Source organism: Sander lucioperca, chromosome 4 (assembly GCF_008315115.2).
Source record: "Sander lucioperca isolate FBNREF2018 chromosome 4, SLUC_FBN_1.2, whole genome shotgun sequence".
Lineage (NCBI taxonomy): Eukaryota > Metazoa > Chordata > Actinopteri > Perciformes > Percidae > Sander > Sander lucioperca.
In genome coordinates this window covers 13,729,042-13,749,992 of record NC_050176.1, presented here as the reverse complement: position 1 = coordinate 13,749,992, position 20,951 = coordinate 13,729,042, and the positions used below count along the sequence as shown (strand labels likewise).

Here is a 20,951-nt window from a genome sequence, read left to right as displayed (position 1 = left end):
TAAACTAAAGGGCTACTCCAAAATGTTTTATAAATTTAGTCAACTTGTTTGGGGGAAACACAAGAGACAGAATTAAGGCCAATAAACGTTTAGGCCCCAGCTGGACAAGTCAAGTTGGATCCTACAGTACCCCAAAGTCGTACTCCATGTGAGAGGTAAACAGAACTTGATGTGTAAAATTGGTGGAGTGCCCCTTTAAGTCCAGTCTTTATCAAGTTAGTAAAAATAAAGAGCAATAATTGAAGTAATTTAAGTTTTTGATTTCAGATTTTAAAACATTATACTCATTTGAATGGCAAAAGTAACTGTATCCCTTAATTTAGAAATAATGTCTATTTTGTATGGACATTGTGTGTTGTGAATTTGTTCTTGTGCAAGGTCTCTTGACAAAGATATCTTGTTAATAATAATGCCTGTTTAAATAAAAGATTAGCTAACTAACTAACCAACCAACCAACCAACCAACCAACTAACTAACTAACTAACTAACTAACTAACTAACTAACTAACTAACTGTTCATTGTGTTATAGGAGTGCAATGGTGAAGAAATTGGTGAAGTACTCTTTTTAACATCACGGGAATGTATAATATAATGTATAAGTAAGTCTAAGTAACCCAAAGCTTGGAACAAGGGTCACAGTCTATAACATGCAGAAACTGCTCAACTGACTTTGAATGTGGTAAGCTTGTGTTTGAGCTTATACAATATGATCTATTTTTAAACTGACTTGTTAAACTTTGTATTGTTTATTTAACAGGGACAACACATGTATTGCACCAGATATAGCTTAAAGCTCATTTCCCTCTGTAGTCACTGGACGGAGGCCACCAGTGATGAGCATGTTGACGAAGTAAAAGATAACAGTCGGTTGTTGTGAATTAAAACATTATGACACTTATTCTGAATTATGCAGAATGTCCCAAAGTGTGCGTAACACATGCATCAGTCAATAAAAATAAATGAAATGTAATAAACTGCAGCTGTACGATTTCTTGTTAATTCCTCACAGCAGTTGACGTTTTTCTATTAATCCTTGCCTTCGCTTCTGAGAGTTGTTTCGGTTTTCTCTGTGCTTTGGTCAGAGGTCATGGAGAGGATGATGAGCGGCCGCTACTGACCAGCCTGATGGGGGTCTGTTGAGCTCCGCACACTGTGAGAAGTAGAGATGATCTACAAGACTCAGAGTCTGCAGTGAACGTCTTCTAATCCATGTGCTGTCATGCGGAGACAAGACAAATGTTGGCATTTCAAAGACGTTTCCCATGAGCACTGGCATTCTTCTGTGTGAGAATGAGCTAAAAATACCAATCGTTTGAGCCTCCGTGTTTACAACCCAGGAGTAAATGAGGCCAGATAGGCCTGCCATCTCTGTTACCTCAGCAGCACGCCTTCATGTTCAACCCCCACTCCTGGAGACTAAGCTGCACTTCAACATGACTCTGAAAACTGATAAATCAGGCCACCAAAGTGCCCCAAATACTGTTGAACAAGCTGCTGGTGATACAGTGGGTAATCCTTGGCATGATCTTGTACATACAGTAAAGGTGATCAAGGGGTGATGGGCACATTTTCTGCTTCAGTTACACAGGATTAATCCTCGCAGTTCAAATACAACTTGCTCTATATTAAACAGGCTTACGGGCACGAAACTCACAAATGGAATTGACTGAACTGCTTTGGTTGAAAAGATTCCAAGAGAAACCCCACCGAAACCCTGTCGGGCAAGTCATCACTTCCCACTCTGTGAGTAAACCCTTCTACACATCTCAAAGCTTGAAATACTGCCCTGTGTCCTGAAAGCACCCAGTGGTTCTTACCAACAGATGTCCAGAGTCCTATTGGATATGAGCAGCATGTTGGAAGTCTGAATACTTGGCTACATCCTGGTAAACACTGCTTATGACGTCCATGAGGATGGTGATAATTTGTGGCAATAACAAGAAGTTAATCGCTGCTCTCAAGTTAACACATTTTAAGTCCTTTGCTGCAACATGTGGGAATGAATGTTCACGCATCCACCAAGGCCTCATATTGATAGAATCAATATGAATTTCAGACTATTTGTGTAAATCTGAAGAGTGGGGGTCACATCTGACTTCTTAAAATTTCTTGGAATACTATAGTCTTTAGATTGTCATATGCTAAGAAAAATGCTGAGATAATTAAATTACTTGAATAAAAAAATATATATACTTTTAGACCGCAGTGCTGCACTATGTATGATCTTTAATTTATTTTGACGTCACAATCTTGGTTCAGGCTCTCTGGTACAGTTGTTTATATCAGTTTAGATCGTAGAATGGGCTGAGACTAAACGCTACTGTAAAAACTACTGAAAAACTGGCTACTGAAATACTAGTCCGCTGTAGGGTGTCCGGTGAGAACTTGAACCAGAGATGTCCAGGAAGATTTATTTATGACTTGAACATGAAGTTAACTATGAAGTGTTTTTTTTTTTTTCAAACATGTATTTATTGGGTTTTCATTTTCTTTACAACATAAACAAGCACAGCAACAAAAAACAGAACAGACAGCATGCACAAACAGCGCACACAAACAGAGCAATCGCACATAGCGCATCTATCCCCCACCCCCCCTCCCACAACAAGGGGATCACAACAGTTATGTTAAATTAATACAAAATCGAGATGAAAGTAGTATGTAAGTATGTAAATGTATGACAAATTCTGCATCCATATACAAATATAATGCACTAGAATACTACAATTATATATGTGCACATGAGCACGGATTTGCACAATAACGAATAAACATAAAATATGAATAAATAAATAAAAAATTATAATAATAAAAAAAAGGGGGGCACAGCCAACTATGAAGCGTTACATGTGAAGTTGGATGTGGTTGTTCTGGGCTACACACACATCACTTCAACAAGTCCAAACGGGAAAGAAAAGCTAGAGAAAAGTCTGTTTTACAGCTGCTGCGGTCTGTGCCCTTCTCCTGTCTGAGCGAGAGTGATTGGCAGGAGATCAAAGCAATGACTCTCGTCACTGATTGGTCGATCATCTCAGGAGAGAGAGCAAGTGTTACTATGGCCTTTTTTACAGCTACACCTCTGGCAAAGTTCATTTTTGACAGTGAATTTTATACATTTTTAATCAATGTTGCCTCCCCATATCTTGCTAGATGTGCAAATAAGCAATATGCTATCAGCCTAAATTGATGTGGCAAACTTGTTTCCATACTTAACACTGACATATTATCACCTTGTTTCTTTCGAAAGCTACCAAAACAATCTTTTATTGTAGGTTTAAGTGAGACTATGTAATGTAAGTATATATATAAAACAATATCCCACGTACAAATGTAAACTTGAATTCATAAGCACTTAAACACACTCTTGCTCAATTTAATACTCTTAAGGGTTTTGTTGCTACAGCTGGTGGCAGAAACAGGCTGTCTGAGGGGCAGGGGCAGAGACTTCTAGCATGTAGGGCAGCCTATTGCACTGCATCATGTTTTCTCCATTTACAGGCACCCAAGAGGGCACTTCATTTTCTCCACTGAAAGGGCACCGTAGAGCAGTTGTTCCCAATCTTTTTTCCTTGGCGCCCCCCCTACGTATGTCTAAGAAAAGCTGAGCCCCCCCTCCGAAACCGAAGTTTAGGTAACTTTCCCTTACTTTCTTTTTTGATACAGAGGAGTTATCAGCACTTTTACGTTTCTCCGCCATGTTTCGTTCATAAAATAGTGATGCCGTGGCGGCAGGAAAAACGAGGATGATAGCAGCTAGCAGCTGACCTGATGACAGCAAGGGTCCCAGGTTAAGAGGTCCCGGAGGTTTGGTCTACTAAGTAGCCTGCCTTCATGTTTAAGCGAGAACAAAAATATATAGTTTTTATACAGACTTTTGTATACATTATATATTCTAGTGTATTATCATAATTTGTTTAACATTAACATTGCAAATATTTTTTTTTTTTTACCTCAACCTCAAACCAGATAAAGACTTGCGCCCCCCCTGTGATCTTTGCCGCCCCCCTTAGGGGTCCCCGGACCCCAAGTTGGGAACCACTGCCGTAGAGGGCACTGTCTCATGATTTATCCACCATAGGGGCATATAAGAGGACAATTTTGCTGCGGTCAACCCCCCACCCTTTACTATCATCTGGGATGTTAGATCCTTACTTGGTAGCTTTTTTCCTCCTTCTTTTACATCTCTTCCATACATTCTCACCATGTACATTGTCAGCACACAATCACCGTAGCTGTCACATTATGACCACTGCAGCTCCTGTTCAGAAAAGCCTTACTTTAAATAACTTTGCACAGTTTTCTTCCCAATTTGTGTCCCAAACAGATCACTATGCATGTAACTCATTCAAGGTCTCAAGTCTACTGTGATGCTGCATTTAGTTCCTTCCTGGAGATTTGAGGGTGTGTTCTGTGTACTTAAAACATATTTTTTAACTTGCTTTTATCCGTTTGCTTACTTGCTTATGGGATTTTCTACTAGATATATGTAATATCCCTACAATGTTTTGTTTTTATTACTTCTATCACTATTAAAAGGGATGGTGCTTTGGAGGTTACCTTCATATTGGGGTGACTAGGAGGTCAAACGTCTGTGGCCGTGACTTTTCTTTGGATTCAAACGTACATCCACTCAGACACACAATATTAATATACAATCAGATTTAAGTTTTAGCTCCTATAATCCAAATCGCTGAAAGACATAGAACTGTAGTATTTATGGTATGCATTATCTGACTACAGTATTCATTGTTATATAAATATGCTATGACACATTCCATATAGAAATCTTACATAAGTTATCTGGGACAGAAGCTGGAAAGATTTCTTTGAACTCAAACTGATCCGTTAGGATTTGATAGGAGATAATAAGACAACACATTTCCTTACAGCTTTTCCTAAGCCTGGGAATCACATGGCCATGAGCATCATGATCACTGAAGGCAAGAAATAGTGTGCTGAGAGAATTTTTTATGTTCTTTTGTTCCTCTAAACACCATTGAACAGCTGCAGCCTTTGCATGCGTCAAGATGACCAACCATGTTGATACAGATTGAAAACGAAGACAGGATTATTTATGAGATAGTTTTATATCCATGGCCCGTATGATCTCATGAAGCTGCACCAATCTAAACTGACTGAAATAGATGGACCTAAAAGGAGTTTTTGGTATTGTGCAGGTCAGGAGTATCCATGTAAAAAGAGATTAAGAACCATTGCGTTGCATCCTTTTTCACATGGCTTGAATACCTTTGGAACATATGTGGCTCCAGAGTGCAACACTGTAAGGCCTAAGCTCTTGGTAGACACAGCCTTCATTTGTATTTCAGTGACAACTTCCGCTTAAAGCTGCTAAGAGTAGAATTTGCCACTATACAGATAGCACCCAAGGATTAGTCTTCATAATCTGCCGTTCACTGATCCTCGAAATCATACTGTCTGGGTGCTCTGAAATCAGCTTACAGTGACAGTAGATGGTGTGTGAGTGGTTTTATGATTGGGGTTGCGTGCTATGCAATCTTTATGTACAGTAGCAACAAATGAGGAAAAAAATAATGTTGAGTGTTGCTTCCAATCTGCACAGAAGCTGCATCACTTACTGTTGTAGCAACATGCTGTGTGCCATTCTCTTGCACGCACTGACACGCAATCGTACAAATCTGCAGTGCTAAGAGCAAACCTTTCCTTCTGCGGCACATCACAAAACAGATGCCTGGTTTATAAACTGCGCATCTCTGGTAACCTCTGCGACTACAGAGTTCACACACACACCTCTAATCCATGAAAATGCTTTGTGAATGGGACATGCATGCTGTTGCAAGGACAGAAAACACAGACAGAAACTTGTTTCCTGCCGACAGGGCTTTATATGGATAGCGTTAAGCACCCAGACAGGATTTAAATCAAACTACAGTCCCTTTTATACAGTCTTAAAGTATATTAGAAGTTGATTACAAAGACACTTGGGCAATCATTGGGTGCAAAATACCAGATGGTGATGAGACGGGATGAGAGGACTGAGCTATAGTGCCCTATCAAGTTAAAATATATCAAAATGTTCGTCATTGAAAACAGAGTCACTCTCGGTTGAGTTGATGTGATTGACTTCCATTCCTCAGAACATTAATCCTCATTATTCAGAGGGAATTTTCTTGGAAAACACTTAAAGGTATAATCCATGAAGGATTTCAAATGTATATGTCAAATAAACTGTGGTTAACAAGTCATCAGTGTAAAGACCGATTAGTGAACATTTCTTAAAATCGGCATCAGAAGTACATTATAATTTATTAATGAGAAAACTGGGCATTTCATCTTTAGCTATAGACAAAGCAAACACATAAAAGAGGCCTATTCAAACAGCGTCTTCAACTAAGTCTGATGCAGCAGACACACATTTTTTAGGACAAACAAAAAGAAAACAAAAGAATAATTAGTCTAATCATTCTGCATGTCAGAGGTAATATCAAATATAAAAAGAGAAATAGAGGATTTGATATTGCTTACGAGGACAGTCTGGATTACTGGAGCCGTTTCTCATAAATAACATGTTAAAGTGCTCATATTATGCTTTTTGGCTTTTTCCCTTACCTTTATTCTGTTATATATCTTTGTTGTGCACGTTATAGGTTTACAAAGTGAAAAAGCACTTTTTTTTTAAACCATGTAAACTTATTCTGGTACAATCTCTAAATACAATTATGAACATGAAGATGAGCATAATATGAGCACCTTAATGAAAATGAGTAGCAATGTGTTCTTATTAGGAATTGTGCTACCCCCCCCCCCTTTTTTTTCTGTTCATTTTGTAGCATGGATATGTCACACATGACTCCAGAAAAGACACAATCAAGCAAGCACAAACAGTAGACTGTCTGGGTTTGGCTCCTTTACAAAAACAGGGGAAATGTTAATGGATCCCTATGTCAGAAAGGGAATGTCAGATCACTCCTTCTCTCTTTGTGGTGGAATAGAGGCGTCGTCTACGCAGAGCTGGAAACTGCCAGTTTCTTCAAGTGGTCCATGAAGACCTGCAGGCTGACGTCGTCAGTCAGGATCGGGGCCCCCGTCTCCTGCAGATGCACAGGAAGCAAATGGAGACAAAAATGGTAGTTGAGTGACTTACCCACTTAGCGGACAGATCTTTTCATGATGTAACTCTGATCCCATGATCACTTTAGTAAAGCAACGGGATTATCGCCAAGATTATTTTCCTAAAGGACTTGTTCTCTTGATTATCTCATTTGTAGTATGTCTTCAATGTATTCAGTGTTTGTAAACTGCAGGTTATGGTTTAGCTCTTCCTTAACTTCATAAACAAGAGATCACTGTTAAATTTCATCTTTCATTTTTCCACTCATAAAATCAGAGTTTAGCAAATCCAAGACCTGCGATTTCTGACAGTTTGAAATGTTTCCTGAGTTGTCAGCAGCACAGATTGTTTTTCACCCAGGGCTACAGGCAATCCAGGGGTTTTACAGTCTTGACTTGGACGTAAGAAGGGAATGAGAAATTTCTTTCATGAATTGTTTTATACTGATATGTGGCTATGGAAGCTACAGGAGGTTGTAAATAACCTCACTGTGCCAGCATAAGGAGGAAGACCAATGAGTGAAAATCTTTAGTCTGCTGAAAATGTTGTTGACCTCTAAAAGCAATCTATTCTCAAGTATAAGGAGTAACAAAATAGTAAGTTGTAGCTTATAATACAGTACCTGTCCCCAGGCGTAGAGGTTGTTGTGGGTCTGCGAGGGGTTGACCTTGGAGAGCAGGAAGCGAGCCTGTGAGCCTCCGTGCTCCGTGTCGATGTAGCGCGGCATGGGGAAGCGCGTCTGTAGGATCTCCTGAGCGTCATCCAGTGGAGCCAGCAGCAGCTGTTTGAAGTTCTCGTACTCTGCCATTTCCTGGTAGCCTGCCTTCCGCCACTGGGCTATGGTCTGGAAATGAAGAGGAAAATGACAGCATTAAGAAATGTCTGCTGTCACCTAATGCAGTGGTTTCCAAACTGCAGCCCCCCCCCCCACACACACACACACATTTATTTTTTAGAATTGCTTTGGCAATGGAAAGCCCCGCTGAATTGAGATCAGCCGTTTGTCTGTGAAAGAGAGAGAGAGAGAGAGAGAGAGAGAGAGAGAGAGAGAGAGAGAGAGAGAGAGAGAGAGAGAGAGATTGAGACAGAGACAGAGAGAGGGAGAGAGAGAGAGAAAGAGAGATTGAGACAGAGAGCGGGAGAGAAAGAGAGAGATAGATAGAGAGAGAGACAGAGAGAGAGACAGAGAGAGGGAGAGAAAGAGAGAGAGACAGAGAAAGAGAGAGTGAGAGAGAGATTGAGACAGAGAGAGGGAGAGGCAGAGAAAGAGATTGAGAGAGAGGGAGAGAAAGAGAGAAAGAGAGAAAGAGAGAGAGAGAGAAAAAGAGAGAGACAGAGAGAGAGAGAAAAAAGAGAGAGAGAGGGAGAGGCAGATAAAGAGAGAGATTGAGAGAGAGGGAGAGAAAGAGAGAGAGAGACTGAGACAGAGAGAGAGAGCTGGGCAACAATCAGCTGGTTTCCCGCAAAGGGATATTCGATGAGACACAATGTGATACGACTTCTGAGATTGGCAGTCAGCTCCTAAGATCGAATCGCGGTCACCACTACATATTTTCTTGCCTTTGTTTGGTAATTGAGATGTTTAGTGTAGCTTCGTCCTCTGCTTTACGTTTACCTGGCAGTCCTTTCACAAACTTGTCCATGCTTTGCCAGCAGTGCAGCAGCACCATGTGTTATTTAGCGTTGGCGTTAAATATAAATAACTAGGAATGAATCCCAGTTATTCATATTTGAATTAATCAAATGTTGCCCTGCTGGAGATCTAAGTAAATAACCCTGTCTCACCTCTCCATGGTAGATAACCAGCTGGAAGAAAGTGTCCATCAGCAGGATCCGATCTGGCAGGATACTGCTGCTGTCCAGGAGAACGGGCTGGGAAGAACCATCACATCCACAACAGTTAGGAACAACTCAAGCAGCAAACACATCACATGACTGACAGACATTTCTTATGAAGACATCCTGAAGCGTCAAGGAAAGGCCTGATGCTCCTCCAACACTGATAATAATAACAACGGTGTAGAGGGTGTGAGGCTGACCTCTGGTGGTCCATGGAAGGAGTATGAGTAGAGGATGGGCTGGATCATGATCAGGGACTGGGTCAGGTCCTGCCTGACAAAGTGGTGTCTGTAATAGGACGACTCATCGGGGCTGTTGTTGAACACCTGCAGGAACGGCGACCGCCGCAGGTGGAACATAAACTGCAGGTGGAGAAGAAAAAATTGGTTCATGAAAAGAAAAAAAGTCTTTCAGATTAAAATAAAATCAGGGACAGTGTTAAAAGTAGAACGGATGTCGAATTTAATCAGATCTAAAAAAAAATTATTTAGTAATTCTTTTTACAGATTCAAATGTAAGTTTTTTTTTTTACTCGGAGGAAGGTTTACCTGTGGGTAGAGGGACAGAGACTCTGACAGTTTGAAGGATGTAGGATCATCTTTGTTGAACTGGCCGAACTTCTGACACTGAGACCGGGGGAGACAAAACATTGTTCAAAACATTGAAGATAAACCTTACATAACTGGGCACATCATACGTGAGCAATCACAGCATGACTTAATGTTGCACAATCCTAACAATGCCAACTATGCATTGTCGTCATCACAAAGCGCAGGTAGGGAGGAGTGTGTGTGTGTGTGTGTGTGTGGGGAAGCGTCGCTCACCAGGCGGATGAGCTGCCTGTCAAGCCATCGCAGGACATCCGGCCCCTCCTCCGACTCGGCTCTGAAGACTCCCAGGCGAGCCATGAGCACGGCGGACGCTTCCTGGTCGAAGGACGACTCAATGTGCTGGATTTGGGACTGTGCGTCTGCCCAGCTTCGGTGGGGGACAGAAAGAAAGAGGAAAAAGAGAAGGGAGGGAGGACAACAGGAGGTGCAGGTGAGCGTGGGTGTGGTGTGAATGACGCACATGCACACAGGTCTCTGTAGGCGTCGCCACAAATTGCAGGAATGAAAACACCCTTTTTTTTTTTTTTTTTAGTGAGGCTTAATATTGACTCTAGTCATCACTTTCCTTTCTTGACACAATGCCAGGGTCATTATATCACTAACTAACACGTGTAGGTGCATAACGTGAATGTTCACTTGACAGTCTTTTCTGCAAAACAACCTAGCTTGTGACAGTTTTAAGGTCTTACTTCCTGGCGATGGTAGTGACCCGTATCCTCCTCTGTGTGTTGGAGTGCTGGTACTGGGTTACAAACTGGATCACCCCTCGGCCACCCTGGGGGACTGGCGCATTGTGCTGCACACACACACACACACACAAAACAGTACAGAGACAGTCAGACCACTATTGTCAATCACTTCTTTCTTTGCATGAGCCTTTACAAATGGCCTTCAACTACAAGGATAACAAACAACACAACAAGCCATTGTTTAAAGAGTTTCACTCAACAAAGCCTTCAGCACATCAAAATTATTCACTTGTTTGACGCTAACGACTGCACTCCATCAGCCTTTTAGTAACGGTAGGGTTAGCGTGTGTTCTTTTACCTGATTCACCACTTCAAAATAAAGGGCCAAAGTGGTGGAGGGGTTGATACCGCACACTTTCCACTGGCTCGTGCCACCGATACCCATCTCCTACACAAAGACAGAGAACGCATTGTGATGAATGCCAGTAAACGACAGCCTTCGGAATACAATTCAATTGTGTGAAGGAAGGAATGTGAGTCGGGGGAGGGGGGGGGGGGGTTGACTCACATTCTCTGAAACGCAGGAACCCTTGGCGTTGAGTGAAACACACGGTCCAATGGTCCCGCAAACCTTCACTTCCCGTGATGTCTATGGAGACAGAAAGAAACACAACATAAGTATGCAAGTACAAATCTATTCCGTGCTCTGGAAACTACGATCACAACGTTTCAAGTAATTGATCTGCGATCAGCGCTTCCCATTCAAGCAAACGCACAACAAACAGTGATATTTATTATGACTCCAATCAATGACTAAGTCACTTCTTTACCTTGACCTCCAGGACGCCTCCGAAGGCCATGCGGAAGTCTCCGTTGTAGTCTTTGCTGAAGACTCTCTGGAAGGTCTGCTTGAACAGGGAGGTGTTGAAGGAGTCTCCCATCACAATGTGCCCCCTGATAATAAATTACAAGAAACCAGTTAGAATCTAAAGTACTCCTAAAAGGGGTGTGTATGAGTAAAGAATCACACATCCCTAATAGCTTGGCTAATATAATCCCACACCCTCAAACAATTGAAACAGTAGGTGCTGACGTACCCGGTGAGATTAGACAAGCACTTCATCTCCAGCAGTCCCGTCTGGTCCAGGGCACAGGCGTAGATATCGATACAGTGGCCATTTACTGCTGAGCGGTTGGCCATGGCTTCATAGTACTGTGTGATACAAAAAAACAGACATTAAACAATGACTTAATGTCAGCGAACATGCCCTAAGCACGTTGTGTACTAAATAGGGCTGTGTATTGGCAAGAATCTGGCGGTACGATGCGTATCACGATACATGGGTCACCATTCAATATATTGCAATATATTCCGATACTATGCGTAAGGCGATATATTGGGATTTTTTTTAAGTATAATTTTAGAAAAACTATACTTATACACACATGATGTGCATAAAAGTCAAAGAAGTTTACTTTAGGTAAACAATTCAGTACACTGCCAGTTTGGGACTGTGGTTCACAGGTTCTTAGTGAGCACATTTTGATATGCTAAAGTAGGCCAAAGTTCAGCCATAGCTACATTGTTAGCTTCTAGCAAAAAGTCAGGCACTGCTAGGTGAGGACACTAGTGGTGTGTCTCAGCATAGCCATCTAGTGGTAGGGGGTTTAAACACAACATAAACCACTGTCTTACATGAATAAAAATAATAATACTTTTTTTTTTTTTTTTTTAAACCGATTGTATTGCAAAATAAAATATCGCGATACTCAAGTGTATCGATTTTTTCTTACACCCCTAGTACTAAATGTACTTGACTTCTATTTGGAGGAGATTTTATAACAAAGGAGAATTTCTAAATGCAAATTTCACTCATTTACAAGTCCTGTTGCAAATGCCAGGATTTGCGGAGAGTTCATGCATTTGCTCACCTTGGTGGCTTTCTTCAAATGGCGAGCGTTGTCTTTCTGGATGTCGTGCCAGGAGCGGATGGGGGTTTTCAGCTCGTCTCCCACCACCATGCCTGGGCCCTGGGTGGGGGGCCCTCCGATGAACAGCATCACACGAGCTCCTGTGTTGGGGAATGTACCCTGAAGATAAAGAGAGGAGGAATTTGGGTTTCAGTTAAGGGTAAGTGTCATTATACAGTAGTACCTCTGCTCAAGCTACAACACCACAAGCTTGTTATTTGACTATATCACTTAGTAGTTAAAACAGACTAAACGATACAGTGTGCACCCATTTATATAATTTATATTGATATCCTGGTTGCATTTTAGGACTGCTCATTATCTGCAGCATGGGTGCCAAATCCCTGTTTTTGGGCTGTGAATGTGGCTAATGAGCACTAATGGAATAGTGACATAGTTCTCAAATTTGCCATTCAAAAGAGCAATGTTAGGGGAAATTAAGACTGCCTTATTAAAAGAATTAGGCAACCTGAGCAAATATACATTATCAGTATAGGTAGGTAGCTTTCATATTAGCAAATAAAACGTCGCTCTAAAATAGGTCCTAATTGTTTTATCAAGTCTTTTGAAATAAGTTATCTATTCTAAAGCAGAGATCCAGGATAACTGAATGTATGTATAACAAGTCTGACTGAGAGCTTTTAGGGAATCAGTTTCAGCAAAAGGGCGGACCTCACAGCCAACACTTACAAACAAAGTCCATAGTCCAGGAGTCTGGGAAAGCCAGACACTGAGGCATTTGGAAAGATGCCACATAGTCACAAAGCCACTGCAATTAGCTTTTGATGATGATGATGATGATGAAGTTCTACGGGACGGTGATTCATTCATACAGGGACAAAGCGTACTCATTCACAGAGAACAATCAAATGAATAAGCCAACAATTAGTGGACGCTAACCACTTTTTTAAAGTTTTACTTTACATGTTAAAGACCCATTCATCAAGTCAAACGCCTCTTGAGAAAACATGAAAGAGCCAAATTCATTCTAATCGGGCCTCTTCTATCGGGAGAAGGGGAGTACAGGGGTGGGGATCTATCTGTTGCATCGGTTATATAACCACGCAGATTAGCGGTAGGAGAAGAGAGGATAATGATGGTGGAGGGACAAGACAGAAGGTAAACAAGGAACTAGCCTTTGAACTGACAGAGCTGTTTGTAGATGTACTGTCCCTGCAGAAGATAATCATCAATGTGTGCATTTCTGAACGGTTACATGTGGCATAATAGTCTTGATGAGGCTAAAGTTCAGGTTACTGTGAAGCGCCTCAATATCTTAAAAAAAAAAAATACGTCATCATCGTATCATTAAGACAATTTCAGAAGGTACAATGATCGTAGATCATAGGCCGCGTGAAATGGGGAACCCCAAATAAGCTACTAAAAGCTTTTTGGAGGGGGCCCGATAACAAACATACAACAGAGAATATAGAGACACACATATACATGACTGCTAATTCATTTGTATCCAGAGCATAAGCATACACCCAGGTATGGCTTTAACTTGTGTTAAACCACACGTGTCAGGTACAGCATACTCTCATAATAGTCTGGCATTATTTGTTTCCACTTAATGTACAATATTATCTGTGTTCCAGCATGCGTATGTGTGTGTGTATTGTACCTCCAGCAGACCAACAGCAACAGACAGTGCAACACCAGTGGAGCGGAGGGGCCGTTTGCCCTGAGGGACTGGCCACGGGTCTCTCTGAAGCTCACCCAGCAAGTCAGTCAAGTTCATATCGACTCTGTGCACGGGCTGAAGGAACCTGGTTATGAACACAAACACACCTCAGTCAAGAAAGGCTGACTGTGTACTTTTTTTTTTTAACATCTGGAAACAGCTACCATTAGCTGTCAAACAGGGAAGTGTTAATGCTCCTCCGCACCTGCAAGAGGCTGCAGCATCCTGAGGTGCCAGTGGGCGACCCTGTTGCCCTGATGCGGCTGCCTTTGTTAAACCCAGCATCTCCTGAAACGCACAAAAAGGAAAAAAAAACCATTACGGTTGGCTTTCATATGGTTACAGGTTAATGTCCTCATGTGTCTTGTTTTTTTGGTGATTGGGAAGGACTGTAAGTCTTTCCACACCAGCGTTCTCTGGTTGAGGAGGTCGTCCTTTGTCTCATGTCTTATTTCTCAGTTTCCCCGTGGTTTTGCCCCCACCCACCTGGATCTGTTTGGAGGAGAGGTCCTTGGTGCCCCTGAACACGTAGCTCTTGGCGATCCCCTCACAGCTGAGCTCGTGAACCTGAACCATGCGTCCGAATGTGATGAGGCCCACCAGGGCGTTGGGCGGCAGCAGGCTAAGGGACATCTGCAGGGACTCCTTAAGGGCCTGGAGGTCCTCTTCTTCCAAACACGTGTCCACCACATAAAGGAAGATCAAAGGGGGCGTGGGTCCACGCTGTAAAGAGGTGGGAGAGGTTACACTCAGATGAAATCAGAAGCTTTGACTTTCACACACAATATCACATACACTAAGGAGCTGGCACTGGTAACGTGTATCTTGATTTGTTTGTTTTTCTTGTCTGCAAAGTGAAAATGCTAAGCCACAAAGAAACAAAGAAGAAGAAGCCGAATTAATGTTTAATGTCTGGTTTGTTGAATATGTGTTTCTAAAACACTTACACTAGCAGAGACGCTTTGTGTGATTTTATCAGCAGCTCAGATTATTTTAGAAAACCATATGCATTATTCATGAAGCCAAACTTGTTAGCCACAATAGTAGTCAGGCCCTTTCTGGTTACAAATCAAAGGATGTTTCTGTATAATTTCAATAAAAATATTTATTATAGCCTACCGTATGACTTGCCATATCAAAACACTACATAATTATGACAAATCTCTTTTACTAATGTGCCAAATTAGGTGCAACTTATTAGTGTTGACCCCAATAGCTAAGTACAGGACCTTTTTTTTTTTATATATAAACTTTGAACCATGGAAAATGATCCCCAAATCTGTAACAACATTGCTCAGACGTGTCAGAGTTGCAGGACGACACTGAACACACTGATCAGACCCACAACTGAAAAACAATAAATAAGAACTCTCCTCCAAGAGAGACCACTATCGGAAATTGTGAATCTTCACCTTTGCACAGTACACTTGGAGTACATACAATCTGCATGTATAGGGCTGAGGTCAGAGTGCAGACATACATGTAGTATTTACCTGTACTATGTACTCAATGGTCGAAAACTGTGGCATGAGTTCAGCTGGCTGGTTCACTTCTGATATGCCTGCATAAGAGGGAGGGAACTGCAGAGACACAGAGAGACAAAGACAGAACCAGATTAACTACCTTAATAAAAGGAATGTAGCTAGTCCACATTAAGTTTTCCTGTATTATATGTGCTATGGCAACCATTAATATCAAACTAAAGTATGCTGTGTACTTACTGGGTTTCTCTGAAAGCAGAAGTTGCACGCCCATATTTTTGCTCTGAAGTCAACTTGACTGTAAAGGAACAATTTAGGGTTAATTGTGGGCCGCTTAAGGTGTATTTGCAATACCACGCCTAGTACTTGTAACACATCAGCAAATGCTGATGTGTTACAAGTACTAGGCGTGGTATTGCACAACACATGTAAAAAAGGAAGGCTAAATTATACCATAAGCCAAATAAAGGCTGAATATTCAAATCCTTGTCTTTTTGGTGCTTTGCAGCTGAAACAAGCGTTCACATCTTTGTGAGCAGAGGCATTGTTTTCAATTTAACTCACCATAGTGGGTTCAGCACTGCCTTGCAGTTGGCCCGGCTGCACAGGACTGGTTCGTACTGGACCGGCGGCAGGTCAGGCCTCTCCTTGAGTGGTGTGAAGAGGCAGGAGACTGGGACCACTAGCCTGGTGGCTTCCAGGCGGCTGGAGGGCCAGAGATTCCAGCTGAATCTCACCCCATCCCGGTCCTCGTTCTGTTGGATGAACTCCTGGTAGGTCGCCATCACAGAGCTTCAGCAGAGAAAGAGCCCAATAGATTACAGTGAGGTTGCTAGTCCAAAAGGAAGAACTATAGTCCCAGTGCCACTTTTAGCCTAAACGCATCACTGCTTTTCACTATCTGCAGTGAACTGCTCTTTATACAGGAGCTCCTTTCTCTCCCATGGTTAAATTAGACGCAGATATTCAAAAGTATGACGCACAACAGCAAACCTGACCAGCGTGTTTTTGTGAGTTAGAGAACAGTGCAGAGCAACCCCACTGGTATTTTTAGACTACATCTTTGTTGGCCTGTGTCAATGAAAAATCAAATACACCTTTAGCAAAGCGTCATCAGGAATCCTGTTGCGGTAACTGTATACTCTCCCTATTTCTCACTGCTATCAGAGGAACTTTTTATTCCCTGGGCAATTCAACAGCATTCAGCAGGGTTACAAGGTGCATTCAAAAAGATGACAAAAAAAGTTACAATCTTTTGGTGTCAGTTGGACATAAGAATTTAGAGCATAAAATATGATGTGTGTATGTGTGTATATTTTATATATATATATATATATAAAAAATGTGAATTATCATCACAATTTCCCAGACCCCTATGTGACATTTTAAGATTACCTGTCTTGTCCTCTGTGTTGGTCGGTAAAAACAAGCAAACTGAAGACATTACCTTGATGAGATTAATCAATAATAAAAAATAGGAAATTTCTGTTGCCCTATATTCAATATTTTCGTACGGAAAGTGACCTTTGCTGACTACATCTGATAAAAGGGTTGTGGGGTTGATGTTGTTGGGGGTATTTGGTGTTTTCCCTTTCGCCATCTGAAGGAAAGCACAAGGAAACCTTGATATTTTCTTAAATCGAAGAAAGGAATCACTATTTCGACCGATTTTTACAGAGATTAACTTCTGATATAGCATTGGCTACAATCAGGCCACGTAAGATTAGTGATGAACGACACACCAGTGAAGGCTGGCATCTGTCGTGGACAGCATTTCTACTCAGAAATTAACTAACGTTAATCGTCTAACGTTACTAGCTAACTTCCCGCGAAACTCGGTAACGTTATAGTAACTACGGTGTAGTAGAAACCAAATTCGTTTGACAGTAAACGTTACTGTTAATCATCGTGGCCCAATACCTCAACGTTGCTCTGTCACTCAAACCTTCGTACCCAAAAGCTTCGTTGTATGGCTGGTTGGGTTAGCTAGCTAGCTAACGGAATGTAGCATTAACCCACTTCCTGTCCATTCATATGAATGGAAGCAGAAACGGGCGGCCTACTTTCGAGCAAAATTAAGTGGAATGCTTACCTTGTATATCAGGCTGTCCTCAGATTTAGACAAGGGCAAAATAAACTGCTGTATTCAAAATAAATTACAGCATTTGGAGATAAAAGCAGACGGATGTACAGGACAGACAGACGACGGTCGGTGAGGGAATCACTCCATCAGCCGGCTCCTGCACTTTACTAGAATGACGTGTTACTCCAAGTACAGGCGTCTCCAATTGGCTCTTGCTCTCCATGACGTTGCTAGGGCGTGTGCGTGCTCTGCGTACGCACGTAACTATGGGGAATGCAGTTTATTCAACAACGACGGTATTTTCCCCAATGTATTTCCCCCATAGATATAAAACAGTATAGATAGATATTGTTCTATATCTATGATTTCCCCATGTAGCTAGTCAAGTTGTAGAAGGTATCATCATCTAATGGCAGTTGTGACTCGTGTACAGTGTGATGACGTGTGAGTAGACCATTGTGACTGATTTTTTTTTTGTTCAAACTATTTGCATCTAACCACTTAGTTAGGCTACCCACTGCAGAGAAGTAACCTAGCCTGATTAATCTCAACCTAGGCTATTTATAACCTCGGATCTATTTTATACAGTTTATGCCTTGGACTAGTAGTCAAAAGTGAAGTAGGCTAAATTCATTAATTAAGCTTCATAATTAATAATTAGGCTAAGCTTCACTGAACCTCACTGAAGATTCTTAATTTTACACAGGCCTAAACATATCCATCCATCCATCCATCCATCCACGATCATCTTATAAAATAGGATGCATTATGATTTGCAGTAGTAGCCTTACAGTAGCCTAAATGAACAGTATTTTGACTACCCAATTACAAACCAAACAGCATTCTTTCATACAGCTTGAGGTAAGCTTGATTTATTTGGAGAGGGTGTAGCCTAGTGCTCGCTACTGCAGACGGTATAACATAGGCTAAAATAAGTAACTCATGGTAGCATATCCACACTGTCATATGTTTTACAGAGTTTTATATCCTAAGGTCACACAAGCCCCCTGTTGCTCCCCATTAGCAGCTGTCCATGGTGCTGGAGTGAAACTCGCAAACTAGGCCTACTGGTTGTGGTCATGATGCATTCAAGGCTTGGCTCACATACTGGAACGTTTGTCTGCAATGCATCAAAACACTTGATTGATATAGTCCGAGTAGCCTATATCAGTTCCAGTAGAAATATAATTGTGTCTGAAATTTCCTTGACTGATGATGAAATGTGATGAACTCCAGTGGTTTCAACGTTAAATTGTAAACTGTAATGCACTTTGAAACAGAATATTAGCAGCTGAAATAGTTTACTGTGAAGGAGAATAAGTGGTAGAACAGAATGGCACGGTGGTTGTGCTGCTCTATAGGCTATAGGTGTGTATACGGAAATTGACAGCCCTGCTATGAATGCTTTATGCATTTTTTTGTAATGAGCACATTGCACCAATTTCCTAGCAATAGTTGCATGGCAATAAAGTATTAGCCTAAATCTTGAATGAAAAAAAACTGAAAGTAGGCTATTATGAAACTGTATAGGTTACGTTCTACATTTTCAAGTAGGGTAACAAGTAAAGAAATCCGAGAGGAAGTGAACTCAGCATTTCACACAGCTTGTTTAGAGTGTCTCTGAACATTAAGTGGCGCTGTAACCAAGCTGTATTTTTGGTGGAGCATAAGTCCTTGGAGGGAAAGAGAGAGAGAGAGAGAGAGAGAGAGAGAGAGAGAGAGAGAGAGAGAGAGAGAGAGAGAGAGAGAGAGAGAGAGAGAGAGAGCTGTTCCCTCTCTTCTGTCTGTGCACATCGGGCTCTCTCCTCTCTCTCTCTCTCTCTCGCAGTGGGTTGAACCTATACAGGCGGCAGGTGTGTGCACCGAGTGTCCGCCGAAGCTTTTCTCACTTTGACCACATTTGGGACCGAATTTGGATACTAAACCGAGGCGATAACTCACACTGTAAGTAGGCTGGCCACAGTACACCCTGGCTGGCTGTGAGGATGTTGCAGTGACAGCACAGCAGAGCAGCTTATCCACGGTATCACACTCAGCCGGCATCGTCAGCTGTTGCTCTAGCAGAGAGTAGAAGAGTCGGGAGCTACAGAAAAAGGCCAAACTATGCGACTGACTTTCTGCCGGTAACCGTTTTCCACCTTAAGTCGACAGGGGAGCGGATGCGAGCAGAGGTTGTCAACGAGCCTCTGAGTATTTTCTGCCCTTTGTCGGTGCCGGAGGAGCTGTGCCAATGGAGAAAGCGACTACGCCGCCCCAGCCTCAGCTCCAGCTGTCGATAGCGAAGACTGAAAGTCCCTCGGAGGACATCTCCGGTCTGACTGACGAGGAGCTGCTCAAGTGGACCAAGGAGGATCTGGTGCGTCGGCTGAGGCGGTCTGAGGCCGATAAAATGAGCGTGATTCTGGACCACGGCAATCTCATCCGAGAGGTCAATCGCAGCCTCCAGCTGCACTTGAACGAGATCAGGGGGCTGAAGGTGAGGGGGCGCGCATTGGTGAAAGATGAGATCATAGGTTTGGAGCGCACCTGAGAACGCGCATAGCAGGAGGGATGTTCTGTTGTTTAGAAAGCGTCTGTGCAAACATGGTGTGAGAATAGATGGTATCATGGAAGTTCATTGTGCCATTGTGTAGGCCTGTATGATAATCTGATATGGATGAATGTAGACCTTGTGTGCACATAGGCTTTATGGACATGCTTAACCTAAGGGAGGCATGTGGTTTTCATTTAGCTTTTGTGAAATTGAGGGTTTTAAAAAAAAAAGAGTGTAGGGAAGGGAAGGGACAAAATGAGTTGTAAAGATACAAAATGTATCTTTACAACTCAGCTTATAAAACAAAGAGCAAGTGAAAGTGCAGTACAGGCCAATGAGGTAGAAATTCATCCTCCTAATACTGAAGTGGAGGGCATGTTCCTCTGTTCATATGCCAATGCTCAAATCTGGCGTCCAGATCTACACACACACACACACACACACACACACACACACACACACACACACACACACACACACACACACACACACACACACACACCTCACATTCCTAGACAATTCCTGCACATAAATCTACAGTCTGTGCAGTACAATATGCCTTTAGAAGAAAGCGGGATTTGCTTTGAAAGTACATGCAGGCATTCTTCTTTTTAGTAACCTTTATAGGGCCTTCATTTTCTGCACTGCTAATAAGAGGAATATGGCACAGTGTTCACAATGTTTACAGTTAAAGCTGAGACCGAGCCTGAGGTAGCCTTAGATGAAACACATGGGGATCATTTGCCTTTCTTGGAGACCTCATCACCTCTCCCCACCCATCCACGCTGCCTAATTACACAGGAAAGAGCTGGAGGGTAAAGAAAGGAACAGAGCAGTAGAGGGAGGGGAGAAAAAAAGGAGCTCTTGGGGAGGTAAAGGAGGGATGTTTAAGTAAACGTTGCAGAGTGTAAAATGTTAGAGGCGTGTGATTTCACTGCTCTAACCCTGTCTTATTTCTGTGTGTGGCC

At 42.1% G+C, this 20,951-nt stretch overlaps 2 protein-coding genes and 1 long non-coding RNA gene across 3 annotated transcripts in view; 1 reads left to right on the top strand and 2 right to left on the bottom strand.

The window, feature by feature from the left end:
• Positions 1–5,842: 5,842 nt before the first annotated feature.
• Positions 5,843–20,951, bottom strand: part of LOC116042683 — a 20,904-nt gene continuing 5,795 nt past the window's right edge. Inside the window, exon 3 of the long non-coding RNA XR_004103293.2 lies at positions 5,843–6,774. This is a non-coding gene — a long non-coding RNA (uncharacterized LOC116042683). The remainder of the gene's footprint in view (positions 6,775–20,951) is intronic.
• sec23b (SEC23 homolog B, coat complex II component) lies at positions 6,764–17,630 on the bottom strand. The gene is made up of 19 exons (XM_031288981.2): positions 17,460–17,630; positions 15,932–16,159; positions 15,608–15,665; positions 15,380–15,466; positions 14,373–14,609; positions 14,092–14,174; positions 13,827–13,971; positions 12,164–12,322; positions 11,329–11,444; positions 11,062–11,185; positions 10,800–10,880; positions 10,590–10,679; positions 10,232–10,338; positions 9,756–9,909; positions 9,480–9,557; positions 9,132–9,293; positions 8,878–8,964; positions 7,715–7,936; positions 6,764–7,072 (listed from the first exon to the last, which is right to left on the bottom strand). The coding sequence occupies exons 2-19, from the start codon at positions 16,150–16,152 to the stop codon at positions 6,983–6,985; spliced, it is 2,301 nt and encodes a 766-aa protein (XP_031144841.2). The 5' UTR covers positions 16,153–16,159; positions 17,460–17,630; the 3' UTR covers positions 6,764–6,982.
• ccdc85al (coiled-coil domain containing 85A, like) overlaps positions 19,218–20,951 on the top strand; it is a 26,836-nt gene continuing 25,102 nt past the window's right edge. Inside the window, exon 1 of the mRNA XM_031288983.2 lies at positions 19,218–19,926. Within this exon, the coding sequence (XP_031144843.1) occupies positions 19,681–19,926 (246 nt within the window). The 5' untranslated portion in view covers positions 19,218–19,680. The remainder of the gene's footprint in view (positions 19,927–20,951) is intronic.